Genomic DNA, 26,706 nt, shown 5'->3' with positions numbered 1-26,706 from the left:
ATCCTAGCACTTTGGGAGGCCAAGGTGGGTGGATGCCTGAGCTCAGGAGACCAACCTGGGCAACACGGTGAAACCCCGTCTCTACTAAAATACAAAAGAAATTAGCCGGGCGTGGTGGCATGCGCCTGTAATGCCAGCTACTTGGGAGGATGAGGCAGGAGAATTGCTTGAACCCAGGAGGCAGAGGTTGCAGTGAGCCGAAATAGCGTCACTGCACTTGAGCCTGGGTGACAGAGCAAGACTCTGTCTCAAAAAAAAAAAAAAAAAGTATGAAATCATGTCCTTTCCAGCAACATGGAGGTCATTATCTTAAGCCAATTAATGCAGGAACAGAAAACCAAATACCGCATGTTCTCACTTATAAGTGGGAGCTAAACATTGGGTACACATGGACGCAAAGACAGAAACAATAGACCCCAGGAACTACTAGAGTGGGGAGAGAGGGAGGAAACCAGGGGCTGAAAAACGGTACCTGTTTGTTACTATGCTCTTTATCTGGGTGATGGGATCATTTGTAGCCCAAACCTCAGTATCACACACAATTTACAAAACTGCCCATGTTACCCCTGAATCTAAAATAAAAGTTGGAATTATTTTTAAAATGGTCCCTCTTTACTAAGAATCTAACAGACTTGATATTTAATATTATTAATATTGATATTAATAATAATATCAATAATAACATTATCCAAGGTAGCAGCTAACTATAGGTCACAAATCAAATCTTCATTACCATGTTGGCACTAAATGAAATCCTAAATTATATTAATGCAACTATGAGAAAGGAATAAAAACCAAAATTGATTATGGTTTTCTCAGAGTTTTACCTTACTTTAATAATTAGTCTTTACTTTTTTCCTAAGTATTTTAATTCTAAGTGGTATAAATTTCAGGGTTACCTGGTAATCTTTTTTCTCTAACATTTGTATTTTGTTTTGATTTTGCAAGCTTTATTTGTCAGAGAAATTATTACCATTTCCCTTCAGCCACTTGTTTTCTGTGTAGAAACCTTTGTCAAGTCACCTATCAATCTCTCAATACTACAGTTTTATCATCTGTAAAATGTTGACAGTCATAATACCTTTCTCAAAGTTTCTGAAAGCACTTAATCAGAGAACGTAAGTAAAACTCTCAGCGCAGTACTTAATAATAAATGGAATAAAGAGAACTAATTGTAAACAAGAAGAAGAAGGAATGCCATACTTTTAAAATGACTATTGCTAATGATTACATTTTGAGCACTTAATATGTACTTAGATTGTGTGTTCCAAGCTTCTCACAAATAAAATCTATGTAATCCTCACAATACTCCCGATGCCTAAGTACTGTTCGCCTCTTATTTCATAGATGAAAAATAATGAGAAACAGAGACGTTAAACAACTTCCCAAAGGCCACAGAGCTAATAAACGATAAAGTCAAGATTCAAACTGTGTTGGACTAACTCCAGAATCTACACTAATGTCCATTATGCTATGCTTGTTCTTATGCAAGTGATAAATATAAATGATGTCAGAGCTCCAAACTAAACAATTAAAACAGAAGAAAAAAGAAACTTGGCTGCAGATCTTCAAGGCAATAACCAAGAAATTGTTTTGAGTTCTAAGACAATATAGGATACTGAAATCCAAGTAGGTATTACAGGTTGGTAACAAAGGTAAACAAAGACAAGCATCTGATTCAAAATAAATATAAATAAATAAATAAAATAAGCCAATGTTAAATCTGCAAAGTGTTCAGGCTCTCAGACTTGTCTCATAGGAACAACTGGCTAATAGCTGACACATGGCACATATATGAGGTGACTCTGGGGACAGGCGTGGTCAAAGGCTCCTCAGACTTGATTAGGTTAAAGATCTAAATCTGGTAGCCAGACAAAAATGGTCAACATTTTATGAATATAGAAAAAATAGAAGGACATCCTGTAAAACATGGACTGTTAAAATGGTATAATATTTTACCTTATATTTTTAATATAATTTGACATTTAATATCAACTATTCCTTGAATTTAAGCATACTTTTAATCATAGACCAACAGAGATATATCTACCATCCTTTCTTGCTACTAATGTTTTTGCTAGGGATGTTCAGAAAAAGCCACAATAAACATCAAATTTGTAAGAAGAATCATGGAAACCCCATATAGTCAATATTGCAAAGTGGAGATAGAAAGTAAATTTTTTTAAAATTTATACAATGTTACTAAAATAAATGTGGATTTTGGAAAGCAATAGTCAAGCAGTTCTACAGTATGATCCAATTTCAACAAAACCAAGGAAATTATAAGACAGTGTTGGCATACCATTGTGCTGAGATACAGTTCCACAAGGAATTATTCAATATGAACCTACAGGAAAATTTAATGTTGATCTTCCTCACTTTTCTGGGGGGCATCAGATGCCCAACCACTAATTTTATCTGATTTTTTTTTCTTAAGGAATAAAAGATCTTCCAATGTTCTAAAACTAGATTTGGTGATGGTTATGTAACTGTAAATATAGTAGAGTTCATTGTATTGTGCTTTTAAAAGGGGTGCATTTTATAATAAGAAAGTTGTATCTCAAAAGAATTGGGTTCAGGAGGCACTCTCTACTGGGCAGTAGGAGTTAGTTGGGATATTTCTTTGGAAGCTGCACTCTGTGGCATCAGGAAATATCTGTGATTCTCTGAAGTGAATAATTCCAGAGCAGCAGTTAAAGACAACATGGGGTTCAACTTGGCCAGCAATGAACAAATGATTTTGCCTCACTTTTCATCACTGTTTTCCCCTTATAAAAAGGGACAAGAATAAACATATTAACTGTTAAAAAACATCTTCCATATAAAACAGTTTTTGCCAAGCCTATTCCTAAACAAACAACTACAAAAACCTACAGTACATTAGAAAATCTGGTAAATACATAAAACTCATTCAGTGAAATTAATGAAATGCCAAATGTACTTTACTTGGTTCCAAAAGAAAGCAAACTAAACAAAATTCACTTGGGGGAAAGAAAACGAAATCATAGAACATCATACATCATAAAGCTTATGTGGAAATGTTTTATATTCTATAGGCCACTTTGAATTTATCACTACTTTGAACTATTTCTAGCATATTTTATACCAGTACACAATTCAATAAACATATCATACATACATATTATACTATTCTAGATGGTAATTTAGCTTCACATTTAATAGAACAAGATAGGATGCAAGATAACATATTAGGAGAGATTTCTCTTTATGAGTCTGAGATATGTGTTAAATTAAAGGATAAAAACACCCTGCTTATCTTTCTTCCTAGGCAGTTCTTTTCTAATGCAACAACATTCCCATTTAATAAACAATATCTGTAGAGTTGTTACTGATTTTAGCAGAATTTCTACATTTTTTAAAAAAAGACTGAAATGGTAGAGTTAAGACTATAACAATGAAATATACTCAATGATTAAAACCCAAGCCTTATTTTAAATTGGGAATATATTTTAATTGTATCAAAATATTAATCCATAAATATTTGTTGAAATAATATTGTGTTTTGACATGGATAATGGGCACCAAAATTTTTAAAAGTTTTACTATGGAAAATATTTAATACAAAAAAAGAATGTAAAGGAAACCTTTACACACTATCATCTGTTGGTCCAACGATTTCAATAATTTCCCACACTTGCTTTATTTATCTTTCTGTGTATGTTTTTATTATTAATTTTTTTTTTTTTGAGACAGAGTCTCACTCTGTCGCTCAGGCTGGAGTGCAGTGGCGAGATCTTGGCTCACTGCAAGCTCTGCCTCCCGGGTTCACCCCATTCTCCTGTCTCAACCTCTGAGTAGCTGGGACTAAAGGATCCAGCCACCACGCCTGGCTAATTTTTTGTATTTTTAGTAGAGACAGGGTTTCACCGTGTTAGCCAGGATGGTCTCAATCTCCTGACCTCGTGGTCCGTCTGCCTCGGCCTCCCAAAGTGCTGGGATTACAGGCGTGAGCCATCGCGCCCAAACTATTGCTATCTACTTTACGGAAAATTCTAGACTCCATGACTTCTAACCCTACATACTTCAGTAGGCATTTCTAGGATGGTGTAAATTTGGTGGTTAACAAACTTTTCTTTAGTTTTAGACATTACAAAACAGAAATGTAAATCAAACTGTTTCCACTTTCAATCGTGCTATGAAGATGCCTAAATTTTAAGATTTATTTAAATCTTATAGAAGACAAAATATTGAAAACGTTCATAGGTCCTTTTCATTAAAATATGATTCCCTTTTTCTATTAAAATTGCTATCCAAAGTATAGGTTAAATTATAAAAAATTTATACTAAAATGAAAATTTAAAACTAAATAAAAATTTTATACTAAAAAAAGTAGTATAAATTTATAGCATAAAAACTAAAAAACATTAATATTAAAAGGAAAGCAGATGGCAAACGTTTTAAGTCATGTTTGCTGTACTGTTTTGCATCATGCTTGCTACTTTACTACATTTAAATATTTCTGTTTAATAATTTAAGTTCATGTTTTTTCTGAATGTTGAAATCAGAGATATAATCAGAACTATCACCACCTAGATGTGCAAATCCTTCACTCCAACAGTGAGTTGAGCAAACTTCAAATATTGTAAAATATTTTAAATTCCAGAGTATAATTTATAGGGCTTAATACAATTTGTGTAAATTGGCAGTAAACAGAATATCATTTCAACATGTGATCACTTCTACTGATACAAGTTAATATATCTGTCACTGTAAAATTTAAATAACATTAATGTCACTGATGATACATCATTATAAAACGTTCATATATAAATAAAAAAATTAAAATTTATGTAAACATTGATACAAATTTTCAATGACTATATCAATATTTCAGCACACTAAATTAGCACTTCAGCTTTAAGAGCCATATTTTGAGTTATTCAAGTATATGTTATACATAATTCTTTATATATATACTTTATAATTAAGAATAAAAAATTTATTGTAAATACAATTCTTTTAATCTTTCTTTATCTTTTTACCTCTCTATGTATCTGTTATTAAGCCATACCTTCGAAGTAACCATCTCTTCTGGGCTGTACCATATTTGGTGATTTTGGAACAGACACTTTATTTTCATTGTTTTTGAATAAGGCTAGACGCACAGTGGAATCTAAACAAAACGAATAAGAAAGGAGCAAAGTTCATCTTTGGTTAATTCCTTCTCTAAATGTCCACATATTTCTTATATGGTGGTAGTAAAAAAAAATTCACTTTATAAAGCTATATGAAATTGATGATGACATTATATTAAGCTTCATAACATGGAAACGTAGCCAACCATGTACGTATTATTGGTTATCTGATTAAACACATAGCCAATACTTAAAGAACAGAAATACTCTACTTTTCCATCTAAACTGTGGGGAGATGGAATACAAAAGATGGAAGCAAGACAACTAATGGAATAAGAAACAGGTAGGAAAAGGTTATTTCATTAATCTAACACCTAAAATAATGGTTTCTCTTTGCCCTAATGTATTTTCAGATAACAAAGATGTATAAATTTTCTCCATATATTCAAAGCCAAGAATATTGAAGATCTACTAATATTACAAAAAATAGATTGTGAATGTAGATTATACATAATATATCAAATTAAGAAACAAGATTTTTAATGTTGTAAATACAAAATTACATATTTTAATTAAATGCTAAAGTAGCAAAAATAAATAGTATTTGCATAGCTATTCTCCAGCATGAGCAACCTGACAATTTCCTTTAGTCTTCTAGTAATAATTCATCTTTACTAAGTATGATTTACATTTTTCACAATGATTGTACTTCTCAAGATTAGGGAAAATGTTGGACAATGTTTAGGTACATTTCGTAAGTATTAATATATGTAATCTCAGGTGTTATTAAAAGTTTCTTATGAATTCAATATGAACTATCAGTAAGAATAATAAAAATCTGTGTATATATATTTCATAAAATAAGTATTATATATCATCTAAGTCATTTACAAAAGAAAATGACATGTCAAAGAAGAATTAGTCAATGAGGAAAGACATTACCATGGGCTTACAAACTGTTTGGTGTGTTATAACCATCTCTCTACTATCTTGCTCTTCTTGCCTTTTTATTTGATCTATGTATTTTCTGACAACATCACAATTCAGCAGATCTGGGTTAGATCCTAGTGCCAAATTTTACTAGTTGTATGACTCGGGAAAAACTGTTCTCACCTTCTGTCTCTTCCTCTGTCCAACAGAAGTAATATTGTCTTTGAAGTACTAGTAGTACTGTACAAATTAATGAGACCATTTGTGTAAAAAAACAAGTCCCATGCACACATTCGTGTAGGTTCTCAACAAATAACAGCTAATAGACGTAATTATGACATCAACAATGAAACATTTCCAGTTTATATTCTTAGAAAAAAAACTTACATTCTTCATAAAATTTACTGCGATATATAAAAATACATAGAACCATAATTGGCTCCATTTCATTTAACACAGTGCGCTGAACAGAAGCTATGGATATTTTATAAGTTCTTTGGCATTTCCTTGGCCAAATAATAAAACAATCATACTTTCCTCATACTATTATCAAGGTCAAATAATTTAATATGTACAAAATATTTAGAAAGGTTACTCAAAATAATTTTATTCTCCAAGAGCAATAGTGCTACTTATCAGTCATTCTGATTACATCAGCATAAATTGATTTAATCTTGAATTAATTCAAATTGCAAAGGGATAATTATAAAAAGTAAGAAACATGGTACTTTTAGACAGAAAAAAAAATCACTTGATTTTGATAGTCCCTGAAAATACCACTGGTAATAATGCAGTATTCTTACCTCAATACAAAAAGAATAAATAAATAAAAACACAACCCAGTTAAAAAAAAAAGCCAAGGGATAAGGTAATTGTAAACAGTATAGTCTGTTACATGTTTTAATTCATTATAAAGTCAGTTTTGTACACTTAAGTCTACTCCTCTGTGGTAATCAACAGCAGGTGTAAGTTGCCTTTTAAACATAATCTTTGTATCTCCCAGCAATGACTTGCCCAGTGTTGGGGAAATAGGTATTAAATAGATGTTCAAAAATGTTTCAAGAAACCCCTAGGTAAGTAACCATGTCCCTATTATGTATGCGTCTCTATACTTAACAGTTTCTTATTTCACTTAAATAATATAATTTGCTATTGTGAATAATGCGGCAATAAACATGTGTGCATGTGTCTTTATAGCAGCATGATTTATAGTCCTTTGGGTATATACCCAGTAATGGGATGGCTGGGTCGAATGGAATTTCTAGTTCTAGATCCCTGAGGAATCGCCACACTGATTTCCACAAGGGTTGAACTAGTTTACAGTCCCACCAACAGTGTAAAAGTGTTCCTATTTCTCCACATCCTCTCCAGCACCTGTTGTTTCCTGACTTTTTAATGATCGCCATTCTAACTGGTGTGAGATGGTATCTCATTGTGGTTTTGATTTGCATTGCTCTGATGGCCAGTGATGGTGAGCATTTTTTCATGTGTTTTTTGGACCCAAATGTCCAACAATGATAGACTGGATTAAGAAAATGTGGCACATATACACCATGGAATACTATGCAGCCATAAAAAATGATGAGTTCATGTCCTTTGTAGGGACATGGATGAAATTGGAAATCATCATTCTCAGTAAACTATCGCAAGAACAAAAAACCAAACACCGCATATTCTCACTCATAGGTGGGAATTGAACAATGAGAACACATGGACACAGGAAGGGGAACATCACACTTCGGGGACTGTTGTGGGTTGGGGGGAGGGGGGAGGGATAGCATTGGGAGATATACCTAATGCTAGATGACGAGTTGGTGGGTGCAGCGCACCAGCATGGCACATGTATACATATGTAACTTACCTGCACATTGGGCACATGTACCATAAAACCTAAAGTATAATAATAATAATAATAATAAAAGAAAAAAATATATAATTTTAGTTAAGCATTATAGTATCCATATTATTAAATTCCTTGTACAATCCCTTTTCAACTTCTATAATTCTAATTTATCTCATTGTTTTATTTTAGTATTTTTCTTCTTACATACAAATCTGGTTATTATTACCCATTTTTGGCAGGTGCCAATTATAGCAGTGCTGTAAAATAAGCTTGAATAACTAGCAATACTTCATAATCTTAAAAGGAGTACTATTTACTAATTTAAATTTTCCCAAATATAAGCATATATTTCCATGACTAAAATGCACAAACATACTGTAAAATGTATATTAGTGACTTTTATCTATTTTTTTAGTCAATTGACATTCACTGGATATCTATCAGGTGCTAGGCCTGGTGGTAGTATGTCTGACATGTCAAGAGTGTTTCAGCCCTCAAGGATTTTAATATTCAGATGAATTTTATTATTAATTTTTTGTTGTTGAGAGCATAACACAGTAACATCTGATCAAAATTCTTGTAAAATCTTTCTGGAAATTGATGTGGTAAACAAAATAAATCTTGAATAAACTTCATTTTGGTAGAGTTTTGTCTGTACTATTCCCTGTTGGTCCCTCCCCCTTAACATTCTTTAGTTACATTTATTATCATTCTGCAATCTGATGGCTTTGCTATAGCCCATGAATTGTTTACTTGACATAAATAATTAGCCTTTTTTAATGCTGGCTTAGTTCCTGGCAGAAAATCCATGTTAGGTCTTCATCCTACGTTCCTTAAACCTCTTACCAACTACTCTCTACCAAAATCTCTATACTCAGACCCCATTCTCTCTGAGCACTCTGAGGAGTGCTCCACATCAAAACCAAACACCCACTCCCTTTCTGCATCCACCTCATCTCAGTCTTGCTACCAATTACACTCAGTGTTGTGAGATTATTGACCCTGCATGTTTTCAATAAACCAGTAACTCTCACCTTACACAGGCTCTTCACTGTATTACTGAATTCTAAACTTCCTTGGATATCTGCTAAATTTCAACACAGATCACCAAATTCTGAAATTGCTTCTGTGTATGAAGCAACAATAAAAACAAACAAACAAACAAATAAAACCCAGAAATACAAGACCAGTCATTATTTGTTCAAGCTTATGCCAATCAAGAGGTTAAAAGCAATTACTCACTAGGAAAAACAACCACCATAACCCAAACGTAAACTGTATAAGTAATGATAACTCCTCACAATTTTAGATTTTACCCTGTAGCTTCCAATCAATTCCTCCTCTTCCTTCTCCACCCTCCTCCTCTTTTAATCAGATGGTCTCACTTATACCAATAGAAGTCATCAATACTAAGTCTCCCCTAGTAGCTGCCCATACCACATCTTTCCTCAGTTTCTTGCCTCTTCATAAATGAGCTTCCTCATATTCTTCCCTCTCTCTGCAACTGATTCCATTACATTCTACTTTCTTAAATTAATTGACCCTCTGCTTTTTGCTGTATTTTCATTTTCATCTTAAATAAATAAAATATTATTGACTCATATCCCTTGACTGATAAAAACATGTACAAAATACAAACAGAAAATATGAAGTGCTTGCTACTGAGCGGTCTAAGTTTTCTGTGGCAGAAATTTGAATTAAAGCTGCCATACTTCTTGCAATTGTGCTCCATTTCCTTGAGGATTACTACTTTGTTAGATTGTAGGACATAATTTATTACATTAATTAATTGTTCGTATTCTCTGACACCCCTCCTGCCATGCTCCCCACTTCCACAGATCTAGTTAGTCTCACAGCAGTTTTATAGACGATGTTGCCCTCTAGTGGCTTAAAAATTTCAAGTTGGCGAGTTGTCCATGTAAGATATGTATCTCCAAGTATATTTAAAAATTGCTAGTAAATCTTTCAGTGTTTAACCAAATTTAGATATTTAAAACATTGTTTTAACTCATTAGTGAGTAAAAAATTTAAATTATGGTCATTATCTGAGACAGATGCAAGTAAGTTAATGGTATATCACAGATTGATTGAATTATAAAACTGGAAAAAGTACTGAACATTTTTTATTCTATAAGAAGAAAACCTGAGGCACAGAATCTTAAATAATTTGCTCATAGATACAAAATGAAATAAGTTCTACATCATCAACTGAACAGAAGATAGACAAAATGTGATGATTAGAAAAGATCTCTCAGATTTTCTTTTTCCTGCTTTTCACCATTAATCCTCTCTTTAATGTTTCTAATCTGTATATCTGTTGTGAATGAAGAATAGAATGAAAAAAGCAAGAAGAGTATAAAACTTATCACTAAATTTTACATTTCAGCGTTCATGTTTTAAACATAAAATGTTTTGTTTCATTATTCTAATATATTGATGAAAAAAAGCAAAACAAAAGTGATACATAGAGATACAAAACCTTACACAGTAATAAGAATGCAATTTGGATTATAATCATGTTATTAGAGTAACAGTCCCCATAAATATTATACAATTGCCATTTAGGATTTTAACCTAACCCAAAATGTTAAGTTAAAGATGTGGTCATTAAGTTGGATGTCTGGTTATCTTCTTTCATTTGTTACCCTGTCATGCCCCCTTGTGACTGATAAAAGAGGTTTAATTTTTGCCTGATAATTATCTCTAGTCGTGGCCATTAAAGCAATGATTTTTATGTACTATCATATATTCCTTACTGAATCCTTTGCTAAAACACTTGCTATGCTGCTTTATAAAAAATGTTCTCACCCCCCACAAAACCCTCAATTACAAGAGTTGGCAAGAAAGACCTATATATTTCCCAGAGACAGAATCATATGGGAAGTCTGACAAGCTAAGCTTTTCCTCTGCTTTCACTACTGGAGGCGATTTATTGCAAACATTACAAATACTTTTAAAAGTGGGCCTAGCAAAATTCCTTGAATACAACTATGTCATAATTATTCGTTGAATATTGGCTGAATCAGTTCTTAAACCACCTCTGATATTTGAACTTGCCCCAGGAGTTTCAGAAATTGTTATTATTCTCAAAACAGTTGTTTAAAGAATGTTTTTGATACTGCTGAAGATGGGTAGAAATAGACATCAAAGCAATAATAGAGTTTATTACACTACCAGATTTACACTACTAGATTCTATATCTAGAGAACTGAAAGAGAATCTCACTATCGTTAAGAGTTTGGAGTTACTATTTCACTGGGTAACCACCACATAGCATTCAGTTCAGAGAAGCCTGATGAACTTAATAGGCACTTACAAAATGAGAGTGCAGGAAGTACAAACAAATTAAAAAGCAAGGTGTTTATATTTTCTTTAAAAATGCTTGAAATGTTAATGTTTTAAACCTGAAAAAATTTACTACTCAATAAAAATGTTATCATAAAAAAGTAAAAAAATTAAGATATCACTAATATAACAATAAGGTATGCAAGTTGAACACTTCAGAATATAAAAATGAATCACCAGTAACTTATCAATGGCTAGTAATGATGTGCCAATAAATATCAGTTACTCCTTGAAAATCGAAAGCACTTTTGCAATATTTACTTGTTTTAAAATTTTATATTTATATCTGGTTCTTAGAATTTACTGAATTATAATTAAAATATAATTAATAGAAAAAGATAAAAATAGTTTTATGAAATATTTTTCATATGATTACATAAGCTAGTTCTATAGGAAAAGTATATCTTTATTGCACCACTCATGAGTAACCAGTCTTTTTTGGAAACTGTTTACTAACAATAAGAACTTTAGAAAACAAAACTGATGTACAAAAGAAATGCATGTTCTTATATTTATATAAGTAAATATTTACAGTTATATATAAAGTTACATGCAATTATTTTGAATAGTTTTAATTAAAGATATCATAATATCCTGATATTTCTTCTCTGACTCCATATATTAAGTAATTACACTAAAATGATTAGAGGTATCCAAAGAAAAACAAATGATTTAAAGAGTAGCCTCGTAAGTGGGATAGAATAAAAGATGCTTTAGAACATTTCCCAAGTCCTACAAAATCACAAAATATATAAACTTTGCTTTTCCAAGATTCTAAGTTGTGAAGTCTTCATAGCTAAAATCCATTGAACTGATACATTTATATAATTTATTGAATAATCAAGCAATTTAAAAGCACACAAAAGACTAAGGAGTGAAGCAGATACTCTTTAGAGTCAACATTTCCCAAAATGAACCAGTTTTAAAACAACTTATAATTCTCAGTAAACAATAGATAGATCAATAGCAAAGTATATAAGAAAGAGCCGAAAAAAGTAAAAATAGTGTTTGAGTATAAATCATTCAATGGCATAGCATAATTTTATTTTTTTCAGAGTATCTTAGACACAGTCATCTGTGAATTGATTACTGTTCTTATTAAACATAATTTATAAAATATATTTTAAAGAAATTATCTTCAATTTTGCATACACAGTTATTATTCAAAGAGCACTAACTACTCACCTATTTTTTTCTTTAGTTTCTTCGATTTCATTTTCTGTGCCCTCTTCAACATTTGCTGAGCAGTAGAAATATCCTTAAAGCCCCTATTAAAAGTTTAAATATAATAAAGGTAAAACAAATACCCGGATCATATGTAGATATGCATATACATATAGACATGCATACCTGAATTATAGCATACTAAAATAAATGTGAATTCCCATTTAAGAAACTAAATTAATCAGATGGATAATTTCTTAAAAACTAATATAGGCATTCTTAAAATCTTGAAAAGTATCTGTCTTGGACTTTTAGCAATCTCTCAATTTTTAAATTTATTAGTGTCAAATTGACTACATACCACTCTTCTGAAATTTTTTTTTCTTTTTCAGATTTTAGCAAACTCTTTCTACTGGTCTTTGATTCAGGTGTCCAGGAAGAAGTTTTATTTTCTGATCTGGCAATAGAAAAATACCACTTTTAACTGAATCAACACAAGTATATCAGCACTTTTTAAAACTACAAACTGTTTATGTTGTCTCAAACTTGGAAATAAAATCTAAGTTAGCAAAAAACATTATCTTGAAAGGCAATAAAAGTCTGCCATTAATTTAAAATGTTTACATTTCAATTACTTGAAGCATATTTCAATCCCTTTGTGAAAAGTAACACAGCACTGGAATTTTTAGTCTAATCATTATCTGTACCTATATAGTATTTAAAGATCCACTTGTTTACAATAATTAATTACATTGTTTCCCTGACATATAAATTTTGTAGTTGCTTTAATGTATCTACTTCATTCATTTTCCTTACACTGAAAACTCTTCATGATCATGATGTTTTTAACACTAAATATTCTGTTTTCTAAAGTAAATTCAAATCTAGTTTTATAATTGTACTACTTTTGTATGATATGTAATACTGTTGTCATTCACAGGTTGATTCCCTAAAACAGTAGTTTAGCTTACCTGCTATTAAATTGTGTGTGTTCTGAAGAAGACAAATTTTCTTTGTCATTACATAACCATGCTTGAGCTGGATTACTTGGTAAATTAAACGAAGTATCATCCCATTTTAAGTTTCCAGGAATCTTTTCACAAAAAAAGTAAATAAGTGTGAAGTAAAATAAAAAATCCTAGCATTTATGTTGTATTATTTTACATGCATATTACCAAATAGCCTCCTAAGGGAAACTCATTATAAAATTAAAAATTATAATAAAATGAAATTTATGTAATATATTATACGTGTCCTTTGTTGTAGTGGTGGAAATTATGCTTTTTGGGATAGCTCTCATATAGAAAATGATTAATTGCAAAGATCTTTAAAAATCTCAGAAAACTAAAACTTCAAAGATTATCAGATAAATAACAGATATTGCAGTCCATTGACCTCTGACTGAAAATCTTCAGCTGTTGCCCTCTTAATGCATATTTTTGTATTTTTAAAGTGCTGTCAACTAGTGATTTTAGTCTACTGCCAAATATGCAGCTGAAGCATATCATTTTTTTTTCTTTTGCTACTGTGAAATAAAGTGTTGAAAGAAATCCAAAATAAAGAAAAAAAGGAGCAAATGAAAGAAAAGCTACATGAAAAATTACATCTGGGGATGAGGAGGAAGTCAGAGGCTTCTAAAAGTAATTATGTTTTTCAAGTCAATAAATTGTATTATTAATCACTGCAACATAGCATAACCTTAAGAAATGAGCAAAGATCGAGGACTCAGAAGTTTCCATGACATGTTACCTTTGGCCAATGCAGCTGGTTTGAAAGAAGCAGTGTTTGTGAAGGGAAGCGGGTGGAATCTAATGCTAGCCATTCTTCTTCTAAGGCAGCCTGCACAAATAATATTAAAATGTATGTAATTTAGCTTACATAACTTTTACAATGTTTCTTTTAATTCATCTTATAGACTACAAATGTTGACAAAGTATATCAGAATTTTTATTTACAGGAAATTTTCTACTTACTATTGTGAGATGATATTCATCTGTTTAATGAAAACATGCTAAAAGTGGGATAAGACTTTTCATCCCTAAGTTTTGGATAAAGTGAAAACTTGATATTTGAATGCTCTAAAAAATGAGGTGCAGACTCTTCAGTGTATTTAACTGTTTATAACTATGACTCTGAGCCAAATCTAGATGGAACTGAGTAAAGTCATTTTTTTAGCTCCTACAGTACAGACATCACTACTGAAAATTTATAGTATTTGAATATGTTAGTGTCAGTTTTTCTATAAACAGTCTATAAACCAGCTTTTTCTTAAATTTTTTTTAATTTCACAAATTTTCTGAATAGAGTAAAAAAACCACATTTTGTGACAATGAATTAAACAATACAAGGAACATGGTCCCTGATTTATATTCTCTAATTCAACTGTTCAAATAACAAAAATATAAATTTAAGCCCACATTTGGGAATTTCCATTTTAAACTCCCTCTCTTAAAACATCTTTCTCCAATATATGGGATTTCCAAATTTATTCTATCTTTCCACAATGGAACCTGCTAATTGTATTAGTGTTGTATAATTTAGGATGTAATTATCTGATTTTTACTTGATTGAATATATAATATGGCTTAGAATTAATTTCTATGTTTCTGTATTTTTTTGGGAAAAAAAGATGCTTAGAATACTAATTTTTTTTAAAAAGGTTCTAAAATAATCAAACATTTTATGATTTAAAACTAGAATAATTTATTCTGAGGGGATGTAAATGCAATTTTTCATTTACACAATTACAGTGTGTCTTGACTGCCTTTTGAAAGACCATTGGAAAGGCAGGCCTAGGACATATTGACTACAGGCAGGTAGTGCAATGACAGAATTTCACTTAATGAAATTTAGTCTTAGTATACCTGACCAAACTTGCACCATTTGAATGTTATGTAAATAGTGTGCCTCTATTCAGTTGCTAGACAGATCTATTGTTAAATTTCTTCCAGGTAGCGAATATTAGCATATACATAGATATATATCTCTCTCACAGTTATATATGGTTTAATATATATTCGGTTGAATAATTGCTATTTGTCAGTTATATGAGAGGAATAAATTCAAGAGCTCTTTTGCACAACATGGTGACTATAGTTAATATAGTATATTCTTGAAAATCATTAAGAGAATACATTTTAAGCATTCTCACCACAAAAAAATGTTAACTATGTGAGGTAACGCACATGTTAATATACTCAATTTAGACTTTCAACAATGTATACATATTTCAAAATGTCATGTTTTACACAATAAACATATACAATTTTTATTTGTCAATTAAAAAATTCAAATTTCAGTATTCATAAATAATTCAATATTTGTTAAAAAAATGCATTATTGGAAAAAGAGAGAAAGAGGCAGAGAGAGACAAAGCTCTCTCACCAGAGCCATGAGTATTCCTCTTTCTCATCCTCACAGAAAGAAAAGGGTTGAAAATGGCAGTCTAGAAACAATGGCTACAGTTCAGGGAGACTGTAAAATAAAAGGAAACACATATGCTTTGGTACTTTTGGAAAACTATAGAAAAGAAAAGATACAGCCATTTATTTCTAATATATTTAAGCCATGTATGTTGATTGCTTGTTAAATCAGGCTAGTAACTCAGTAAACTCCCACTGATTTATACAATCAGAATTCTCTCTTTAGCTCTTCATGAACGACAAATAAATCTAATGACTTTTCTGTTAAAATAAGGTGGGGATGGAAATTTTTATTTGATGTAAAATTGTAAACAGGATTTAGAACTTAGAGTTTTTTTGTTGTTTCTTTTCAATGACAAGTCATATCTCAGAGAAGATCAAGGGCCAGTATATCAGCTATAATTGAATTAGTATTTTTATTCTGCTGAAAACTGCTAAATTGATGAGAAAATGTGAAGGAGACAATATTACAAAGGCAACATGCCACCTGAGGAGTGGTTATGGAAAATGACCAGCACTGTCAGGCAAGTTGCCTGACTCTTACACTGATTTCATACAAACAGCCTTTTTTAAATTTTTATTTTCTTAAACACCTGCCAAACCATCTACTTTTTATATTCTCTAGAAATCCAGCTGTTTTCTCTCTTCAGCAGGACAAGATCCCACAAAGCACAATAAACTTCTTTGCCACATCATAGAGATGTTGATAGAGTGCTCTTCCTTGGAAAGGCTACATAAAGTCTGGAGAAAATTGACATTTTCTAATTAATATCTAAAAGTACAGAAAACTTTGAAAATAGCTTTTTTTGGCTGAATAGAAAGTTTATAGAAACTTTTATAGAATCCCAGAACAATTATTTAACTACTATCTCTTAGAAATTTCTAGAAGCATAAAGAGGTTTTATATAAAATGTTAAAGATGCTTTTGGTAATTATATAATCACAACCAAAAATATGTTACCAAGACAACAAATTTATATGTATTCAAGCTTATTAATATCAAATAGATTTGGCATTAATTACCTGGTATGCTGAGGTAAATAAAATCTCAAAATGTCAGGAGGAATTGGCTAAGAGTTATAAATATACCACTGTTTTTTAAAATGTATGTTAATATATCGTGCTTACCACTGCAAATTTATACAAATTTCAGTTGTTGCTTAAAAAAGCCTTCTACTCACATAGACCAATGGAACAGAACAGAGACCTCAGAAATAACACCACACATCTACAACCATCTGATTTTCAGCAAACCTGACAAAAATAAGCAATGGGAAAAAGATCTCCTGTTCAATAAATGGTGCTGAGAAAACTGGCTAGCCATATGCAGAAAACTGAAACTGGACAACTTCCTTACGCCGTATACAAAAACTAACTCAAGCTGGATTAAAGACGTAAATGTGAAACCTTGAATCATAAAAACCCTAGAAGAAAACCTAGGTAATACCATTCAGGACACAGGCATAGGCAAAGACTTCATGACGAAAATGCCAAAAGCAATTGCAACAAAAGCCAAAATTCACAAATGGGATCTAATTAAACTAAAAAGCTTCTGCTCAGCAAAAGAAACTATCATCAGAGTGAACAGGCAACCTACAGAATGGGAGAAAATTTTTGCAAATTTCCCATTTGACAAAAGTCTAATATCCAGAAGTTACTAGGAACTCAAACAAATTTACAAGAAAAAAACAAATAACCCCATCAAAAAGCGGGCAAAGGACATAAACAGACACTTCTCAAAAGAAGACATTTACATGGCCAACAAACATATAAAAAAAATTTCAACATTACCGATCGTTAGAGAAATGCAAATCAAAACCACAATGAGATACTATCTCACACCAGTCAGAATGACAATTATTAAAATGTAAAGAAACAATAGAGGCTGGTGAGGCTGTGGAGAAATAGGAACACTTTTACACTATTGGTGGTAATGTAATTTAGTTCAACCATTCTGGAAGACAGTATGGAGATTCGTCAAGGATCTAGAACCAGAAATACCATTTGACCCAGCAATCTCATTACTAGGTATATACCCAAAGGAATATAAATCATTCTACTAAAAGACACATGCACACATATGTTTACTGCAGCACTATTTATAATAGCAAAGTCATGGAACCAACCCAAATGCCCATTAATGATAGACTAGATAAAGAAAAGATGGTACACATACACCACGGAATACTATACAGCCATAAAAAGGAATGAGATCATGTCCTTTGCAGGGACGTGGGTGAAACTGGAAGCCATCATCCTCAGCAAACTAACATAGGAACAGAAAACCAAACACTGCATGTTCTCACTCATCAATGGGAGTTGAACAATGAGAACATATGGACACAGGGAGGGGAACAACACACACCAGGGCCTGTTGGTGGGTGGGGAGGCAAGGAGAGGGATCTTTGAGGACAGGTCAATAGGTGCAGTGAAACACCATGGGACACGTATACCTATGTAATAAATACGCATGTTCTACACTTGTATCCCAGAACTAAAAGTAAAATAAATAAATACATCTAAAAAAAAAAAGAAAGCCTTCTGTTCAGATATTCTTTAAATTACAACCAAGGATCTGGAAAGCTTTCTACCTACTTGAGAATTATTATCAAATGTACTTATTACTTATGTATTGAAAATGAAATTGAACTTGGATAGATTTGTAACTGGCAATGGAGGCAGCGTTCATCTGGAGACATCACTTCTGGTTTTGGATTTGCAGCCTTTCTGATACAGCAATCAGGTACACTCCTATGGAAAAGCACCTATTATCGTTCTATTTGATTCCTTTAGAAACTAAATGACTGGCACTTAGAGTTCTTGTAACTCACCGGCTTGATAATTCCCATTTTGGGTGGGACAACTTGAATTCAATGACTAACAAGGTGAGAAGGTCCCAAAAGGTTTCACTTGTAAAAAGAAAATGGTATACTCAAAAATGTGCCTCAGTAGCATTCGGCTTTTCATGAAAAAAAAAAAAATAGCAGCTATCTATCTCAGGGAATACTCATCTCCACTTCACTGCCTGAACCAAAGTTGCTGTCTCACAGGGACCTCAATTCACCCAAGTTCGCTTAAATTCTTGAGCCTGGTTCAGTGATGGTTTGGCTAAGCTGAAACCAAGCTGATTCTTGGACTGTTGCCAATGGCTTAACAGTTGGGTCTGCCACATGAAAAGCTAAAGACACCATGACTTGGGCCCTCAAATAGGGAAAACAAATCACAGCTGCTTATAACCCTGTCTGTGTTATTCATACAGATGCCCATGGTAAGGGCCCATTCCCTAATGAGAATGACTGGAATCAAGTTACTGATTGGGTCTAACTTTATATCTAAGGTAGACCTACTTTTTATACCAGACTTGTGATTCCTGAAAAATTTGCCCATTTGTCTTATAGTGAAGGATGTCTCTCATCTTGTGGATTTTTGTCCCTTCCTGTTGGAAAATTGACTACACTACACCTTCAAATCTTTGCCACTGTTAATATCTTTTAGGTTATCCATCAGCTGGCTTTGGCCATACAAATGTGGCCTTTGAAATTAGTTGCCTAAGTTTTCAGTTTTCTGTACCATTTGATTGTGACAGTTATGACACAAGCTAATCAACAATGAACTGATAGTCTGCGCCTACCTCTATCACCTCCTTCTATCCACACACCTAGATAAAGCAATTTTATCAGTGAGCATGTCTCTCCCCCAAAAAATATCATATTCTTGCAGCCACTTCCTAGGAAATGATTAGGAAAAATGCATAGAGGGTAATATAGATCTATTTGGACAACTCAGGATTCTATCCTGACTATTCCTGGGTATGATGAGTATCTCTTTTCTCTAACAGCGAGTATAGGCCAGAATGATTAAACAAGGTACAGCCTGGCCAAAAGAAGAGTAAGAGTATTCAAACTAATCTTAGTTATGGTTTATAAAAGGGCACTTGTTCCTTTTTCCTGAACTTTCAAGATGAAAGGTCTAAGTGTCAATAGAGAATGATTAGAAAAATGGTGAAGTTATAACTATTGAAATGTAACACCCTAATTTTGAGGGAGTAGGTGGAGAACAAAAAACCAGAATCTTTGAAAGGAATACCTTAAATCCTGGGAAGCATGAAAGAGGGAGATTTTTATCTTTTGAACTGCCCCTATAGCCTCCTTCAAAAACAAAAAAACTTCTGCAGGACTGTCCCAAACTGCTGCAAGCACCTTAAATTTAACTTACTAATGGACCTGCCATCCCCTTCCAAGGGGCTGTGAACACAATTTCATAGTAATTTACCTTAAGTTTACTAAGAAATCCATCAAGACAGCAGGGCATGGCCCCAGATGTTGTACTTCCCTTGTGAAACAGATGTGGATATTTTCCCCATCCCCATCCTCAGTCATTCCATGGGGTGACCTAGAAGGTGTGGTGGTCATAACATACTTTTAAGTGTTAAGTCAACAGCACTATATCCCTAGAAAGCATTCAGGTCAGCTTCAACTCGCTGACCAGGGTTATTCTGGATGGCAGAATTGTCCTGTAATTCCTTCCTGAGGGAAAAGAAGGAGTCCAGCTATAGTTGGATTAAAGTCTCAAGCCTATTGGGAAGATCAATTTAAAAGTTAAGGAGAAAACACCTGGACTATTGATAGTAACCTTAATTGCATGAACCATGAGGCAAATCTAGTTGATTTTTGTCCCAGCCCCTGTCAGATTATTCAGGGTGGCCACTGGAATAGTATACTTATTAGAAAATTTCTCATGTAAAAACAAGGGATGGATATTTTTGGGATACAATTTTCCATGGATCTCTAACAATTCTGCATGACTTATGACAGATTTTGTTACAGACTATCTTTCCAAAGATGTTCATAAAACTAACAGAATGGGAAGGCAGAGACTGTGTTTCCCTTTGGAGTAGAGGGCAGAAATTTGTTTGCTGTCTGGTGTAAGAAAGATAACAACTTTCTGTGGAGCACAGGATGGGCAGGGTTGCTAACAGCCATTTAGAAGATATGGGATATCCTAGGCTCAAGACTACTAGGAAGACATTCTTCAGATTTCCTCCTATGGAACTTGGGGGAAAAGGAGAATTGGTACATGAAGCTCTTGCTGCCTGCTGTTACAGGTAATAAGTGTTTTTGTCTCTTGAAGTTTCATTTCTTCTATCAGCATCCTAACTTGTTAGAGTTCATGTAGGATAAAATCTCAGATCCCTCATAGTTCTTGGCACTTAATAAATTAGGGTAAACTATACTTAACAAAACTAAAATAAAATGACTCTTGGTTGTAAGTGTTCCTTGGTTAATCACTTGTTAAATGAAATCACATTTCAGAGAGGCAACAAATCAATATAAGGAAACATTTCGTGGATAGTTGATCTAGGCTTTTGGATTCTGGCTAATTTATCAAGATAATTTTATATTTACTCCTCTTATAAAAATTATAATTAACTGAAAACAATCCAATATATTTCTGATATTCCCTAAACTTAGAGCTATGTTTTTTTCTGTCTATTTACCTATCCTGGCACTAAGCATGGTGTCTGCCATATTGTAAGCATTGTTGACAGGAAAAAAAAAATAAGTTTGAAAAGATTTTATATAATTACATAAGGATATGTCTTAAAAATCCAGAAGTTTTAATCCTAAAGGCAACTATTTTTTTCAACTAAATCAATGAAAAAAGGGAAATCCTCGTCAGATAAGTTTTGTATACAGAAAAATTTGAGCAAGAAAAAAAGAAAACAAAAAACAAAAACAAACAAAACAATTCAATTACACCATCTGAAGTTTTAAGATGATTTTAAAATAAAGTGATGGCAATGGAAAAGGGGTAAAGATAGGTCAAAGGAAGTAATCTCCGCAATGCAAACAAAATTATCCACTTAAAATATGAACAATATTTAACTTCCTTACTTGAAACCCAATAATAATATTCTATCACATTTGAAATAAAATCCAAAGTGCTTGACATCATATCCTAGGCCTAATGTGGACTGATCCCTGGCTACTTTTGTATTTCTTCTCTTCTCTGTTTTTTCTCCTTTACTAATCAGTCTACCTATTGTAAACTTTCTGTTCCTTTATTACGCTGATTTCCTATTTCAAGCCTTACATACTTGCCTGACACTTAGCCCAAAACAGTATGCTGTTTTGTTTATATGAAACTTATTTCCTCACTTTATTTTCACATCTCTATTAAAGTGTTATACCTTATACAGGCCTTTCCTGATCAACCAATTAACCACTATGCTCTATACCTTAAACTTTCTTAATTTTTACAGTAATTTTCAATATCTTATTTTATACTATATATTTGTATATGTATTTATTGTCTGTTAACTCAAATAAAATGTAAATACTATGAAGTCAGGGATCTTATCTCTTTTCTTCACTGTGGTAAGAACAATGCCTAGAAGATTTAAAATGACTGTTTAGTACTGAAATACTCATTTATAAATATTTCAATTCTGGATTTGGAGACCATTATCCTAAGTGAACTAATGCAGGTTCAGAAAACCAAATACTGCATGTTCTCACTTATAAGTTGGAGCTAAACAATGAGTACACATGGACACGAAGAAGGGAACAACAGACACTAGGGCCTACTTGAGGGCGGAGGACAGGAGAAGGTGAGGATCAATAAACTAGTTGTCAGGTACCATACTTACTACCTGGATGATGTGATAATCTGTACTCCAAACCCCATGACACGTAATTTACCTATATAACAAAGCTGCACATGTACCCCTGAAACTAAAATTTAAAAATTTTAAAAAGATTTCAGTTCTGGCTCAATACAGGGACACATCTCTTGCTTCTTTAAGTGACTAAAAAACAAAACATCACCTGATAGAAAGATATCTGCAAGTGATCCAGGTATTGCATTAAATTACAAAGGTTTGAAAATACCATACTTATTATGTTCAAGAAAATAGTGGACATGATAGAAAATTTCAACATATAAAGGGAATTTATAAAAAAGAATCAATTAGGAATTTTATAACTAAAAAATAGAATAACAAAATAAGAATTCAATAGATAGGCTAAAAACATCATGAAATAAAGTAGGGAGGATGATTAATGAACACAAAGTAGGTCAGTAGGAAACATCCAAATTAAACTATGAACACTCCATGACATTTGTCTGAGCAATGATTTTTAAAATATGAACCTAAAAGCACAGATAGACAACAAAAGCAAAAAACAGACAAATGGAGTTACATCAAATTAAAAAGCTCCAGTGCAGCAAAGTAAACAATGAAGAAAATGAAGAGATAACCTACATAATGGGAGAACATATTTGCAAATCATATATCTGATAAGAGGTTAATATCCAAAATATATAAGGAACTCAAACAACTCAATAACAAATGAACAAATCAATCAACTGGAAATGAGCAAAGGACCTGAATAGACATTTCTTAAAAGAAGCATACAAGTGGCTAATAGGTATATGAAAAAATGCTTGACATCTTTAGCCATCAGGGAAATGCAGATTAAAACCACAGTGAGATATCACCTCACACATGTTAAAATAGCTATATCAAAAAGATAAAATATAACAAGTGTTGGTAAGGATGTGGACAAAAGGGAACCCTCACACACTGTTAGTGGAAAGGTAAATTAGTATAAGCCATTATAAAAAGCACTATGAAGGCTCTTCAAAAACATTAAAAATAGAACTGTCATATGACCCAGGAATTCCACTACTAGGTATATCAAAAGGCAATAAAATCAGTATGTTGAAGAGATATCTGTATCGTTGTCTTCACTGTGGCATTATTTACAATAACCAAAATATGGAATGAACCTGTATCTATCAATGGATACATGAACAAAGAAAATACACAATGGAAAATATCCATCCATAAAAAATACGGGAACCTGGTCATTTGCAACAACATGAATGAATGAAGAGGACATTATGTTAAGTGAGATAAGCCAGGCACAGAAAGAGAATACCTCATGGTTTCACTCAGACAGGGAATTCAAAAAACTTAATATCATAGAAGTAGAGAGTATAATGGTGATTACTAGGGTTTAAGGTGGTCAGTGGGGGTGGTGGTGGTGGTTGCAGGAGATCGTGGTCACAGGATATGAAATTTCACTTAGAGAGGAGGAATAATTTCAAAAGATCTGTTATGCAACATGATGGCTATAGCTAACAATAGATTGTGCTCTTGAAAAATGTTAAGAGAGTGAATGAAAGTATTCTCACTATAAAAATAATGTGTTAACTAATGCATATGCTAATTAGCTAGATTTACACATTTTACAATGTATATATACTTCAAAACATCAAAGAACAAATATTTGAAATAAATTTGGACAAGAGATTTCCAAAACTGATGAAAGATATTTACCACAGATTCAAGAAGCTATATGATCTCACTAACTCCAAGCAGGGCAAATAAAGAAAATCATACCCAGTTTGAAAAACAAAAATAGAAAATCAACCTTTGTTTGAAAAACAAAATAGAAAAGTTACCTGGGGGATGGGAGAGGAAGCCAATATCTTCAGAGAAGAAAAGTTAAGACTTGATACTGACTTTTCAACAGAAACTATGGAAGCCAGAAATGCTAACAAAATGGCATATTTAAAAATTGAAAGCCTAACTAGAATTCTATTCGTAGAGAAGACAAATATTTAGATAAATATTCCAAAATATTTAAAAAAGAAATAAATTTTCAAGCAATCAAAAACTGACCCCTACTAAAGTGTGTCTTTCGGGCAAAAGAAAATGATCCCAGATGGAAGCATGTTAATGCAGGAAAGAATGAAGCGCAGGAAAAAATAAAACTCAATTAACTAGTGAATAAAGGGAAAAATAGAAAGACAAAAATACTTGATAAATGCAAAAGAGGGTAATAAAAAGGAAAAAGTCAACATAGAACAAATAGAAAACAAATGAAAATTGTATAAACCAAATTATATTCTAAATTAAAATCAATTAAAACAATCTAAATACTCTAACAAAAATATGCCAGAATAAAATATAAAAATAAGCAAAACCCAACTATATGCAGTTATAAGATACATTTTAAATATAAAATCACAGTAAAGTTGAATGAGAATGGTTAGAAAGATATACGTTATGAAAACAGTAGCCAAAAAAAAAAAAAAAAAGCTGCTGTAGGTATAAAAATATCAAAGGAAATGGCCCTTAAGCAATTAGTTAAAGAGGGAAACTATTGTTCAAGAGAAATATTATTATAAGAGGGTCAATGATACAATAATTCAACTAGCCTTAAAATGTGTATGCCCCAAAAACACAGCCCCAAAGTATGAGGCCAAATTTGGGGACAGAAATAAAAGCCAATTTAGAGAAATCCACCAGCACAGTAAGAGATTTTAGCACTCCTCTCTCAATACCTCATAGAATGCCCCTCCTGCAAATCACTTAGGATAGAGAAGATTAAAAAAAAATAAAGTAATTGAGATTTTTAATAACAATATACTTACCTACAGAATACATACTCCTTTTATGTTCACATGAAACATTTCAAAAATTATAGTATATGCTGAGACAAAATTTTGAACAACAAAGAACATCAATCTTATATCAAACTCTCCTTGAAAACAGAAGCAGAGGAAACACTTCCTAACAAAATGTATAAGGCCAACATAATATGATACTAAAACCCGAAGAGAGAGCTGTATAAGAAATAGAATTTATATAGTCAATTTCTTTTTGAATAAAATGAGAAAATGGTAAACAAAATAATAGCAAATATAAGCTAGTAATAGGTCGAAAAAGATAATGCATTATAGCTAAGTTAGTTTATGCTAAGAATACAAGGTTTAATGTTTGAAAGTCAATGTTAGATGCATTAAGAAGTATTTGATAAAATCCAAATTGCATATAAAGTCACCATCATCATCATTATCAGTAGCAGCAGCAGCATCTTAATCTCTAAGATTCTAAGGAAGTTAACTTCCTTAAACCATACAGTTTCTCTAAGAAACCTATAGGAAACATCTTACTTAGTGGTGAAATATTGAAAGCTTTCACCCTGAGACAAAGAACTAGAAAAAGACGTTTGCTAATATCATCACTATTTAACATTGTAATGGAAGTAGTAATCAGGATAATAAGGCAAGAAAAATAAATAACAGGTATAAGAATTGGAAAAAAAGAGAAAACTGTCATTCTCAGGTGATATGATTGTGTATATAGTATATTCAAAATATTTGACAGACAATCTATTAAAATTAAAAGGTGATTTCAGCAAAGTGGTTGAAGATGAGGTCAATATACAAAAATAAATTGTATTTCTATATATACTTCGGAACAAATCCAACTAAAAATGTACAAGACCACTATGAACAAAATCTCCATGGTTTCTTGCTATTTCAGATATTCCAAAATGCTTTGAATATTTTATTATAGTCAGTACTAACACATCAGAAAGAACAGAAACTGACTTCTCATTAATACAAGTCATTATGAAATAGTATTTTCCATATTGAGGTTTGTTTTGGAAAACTGAAGTGAGGAAAGCAGGCTTCGATTTACTCAATATTTTCAAAAACAAGGTAAATTAAATTCAGTTTTGAAAAACATTGGGATAAATTTAGAATAGAAAATAAGTCAGAAAGATTTTGCATATAAGTGTATTTTAAAAGCATTTACATTGTTTTCATGATACCTAGTTTTTTTTTATTACATAGAAGTAGAAACACAGTTTTTTCCTGAGAATAAATAGCTGAACTTATAAGGAATGTGAAGAAAGAAACAGTTCAATTTATTTGAGCATTTAAGATTTGAGAGAGTGCAAAATAATGGTAGATTTTACAATTATACTATCCAACTATCAACTGAAAATATTAACACTGACGTTTCTAGAAACGTGCTAATCAGCAGCATGTTCCAAAAAGGCAGTTTCCTAACCTAATAGAATAATGTTGAATTTTTAAGGGCTTC

The 26,706-nt window shown here is 32.2% G+C and overlaps 1 protein-coding gene across 1 annotated transcript in view; it reads right to left on the bottom strand.

Annotated features, from left to right (window-relative positions):
- Window positions 1–26,706, bottom strand: part of LRRIQ1 (leucine rich repeats and IQ motif containing 1) — a 234,048-nt gene that overhangs the window by 93,419 nt on the left and 113,923 nt on the right. Inside the window, exons 20-24 of the mRNA XM_063646532.1 lie at window positions 14,128–14,217; window positions 13,350–13,471; window positions 12,740–12,835; window positions 12,400–12,482; window positions 5,033–5,134 (exon numbers count right to left, since the gene is read on the bottom strand). Of these exons, the coding sequence (XP_063502602.1) occupies window positions 5,033–5,134; window positions 12,400–12,482; window positions 12,740–12,835; window positions 13,350–13,471; window positions 14,128–14,217 (493 nt within the window). The remainder of the gene's footprint in view (window positions 1–5,032; window positions 5,135–12,399; window positions 12,483–12,739; window positions 12,836–13,349; window positions 13,472–14,127; window positions 14,218–26,706) is intronic.

The sequence above is a fragment of the Pongo pygmaeus genome, chromosome 10 (assembly GCF_028885625.2).
Source record: "Pongo pygmaeus isolate AG05252 chromosome 10, NHGRI_mPonPyg2-v2.0_pri, whole genome shotgun sequence".
Lineage (NCBI taxonomy): Eukaryota > Metazoa > Chordata > Mammalia > Primates > Hominidae > Pongo > Pongo pygmaeus.
This window is presented reverse-complemented; position numbering and strand designations above follow the sequence as displayed.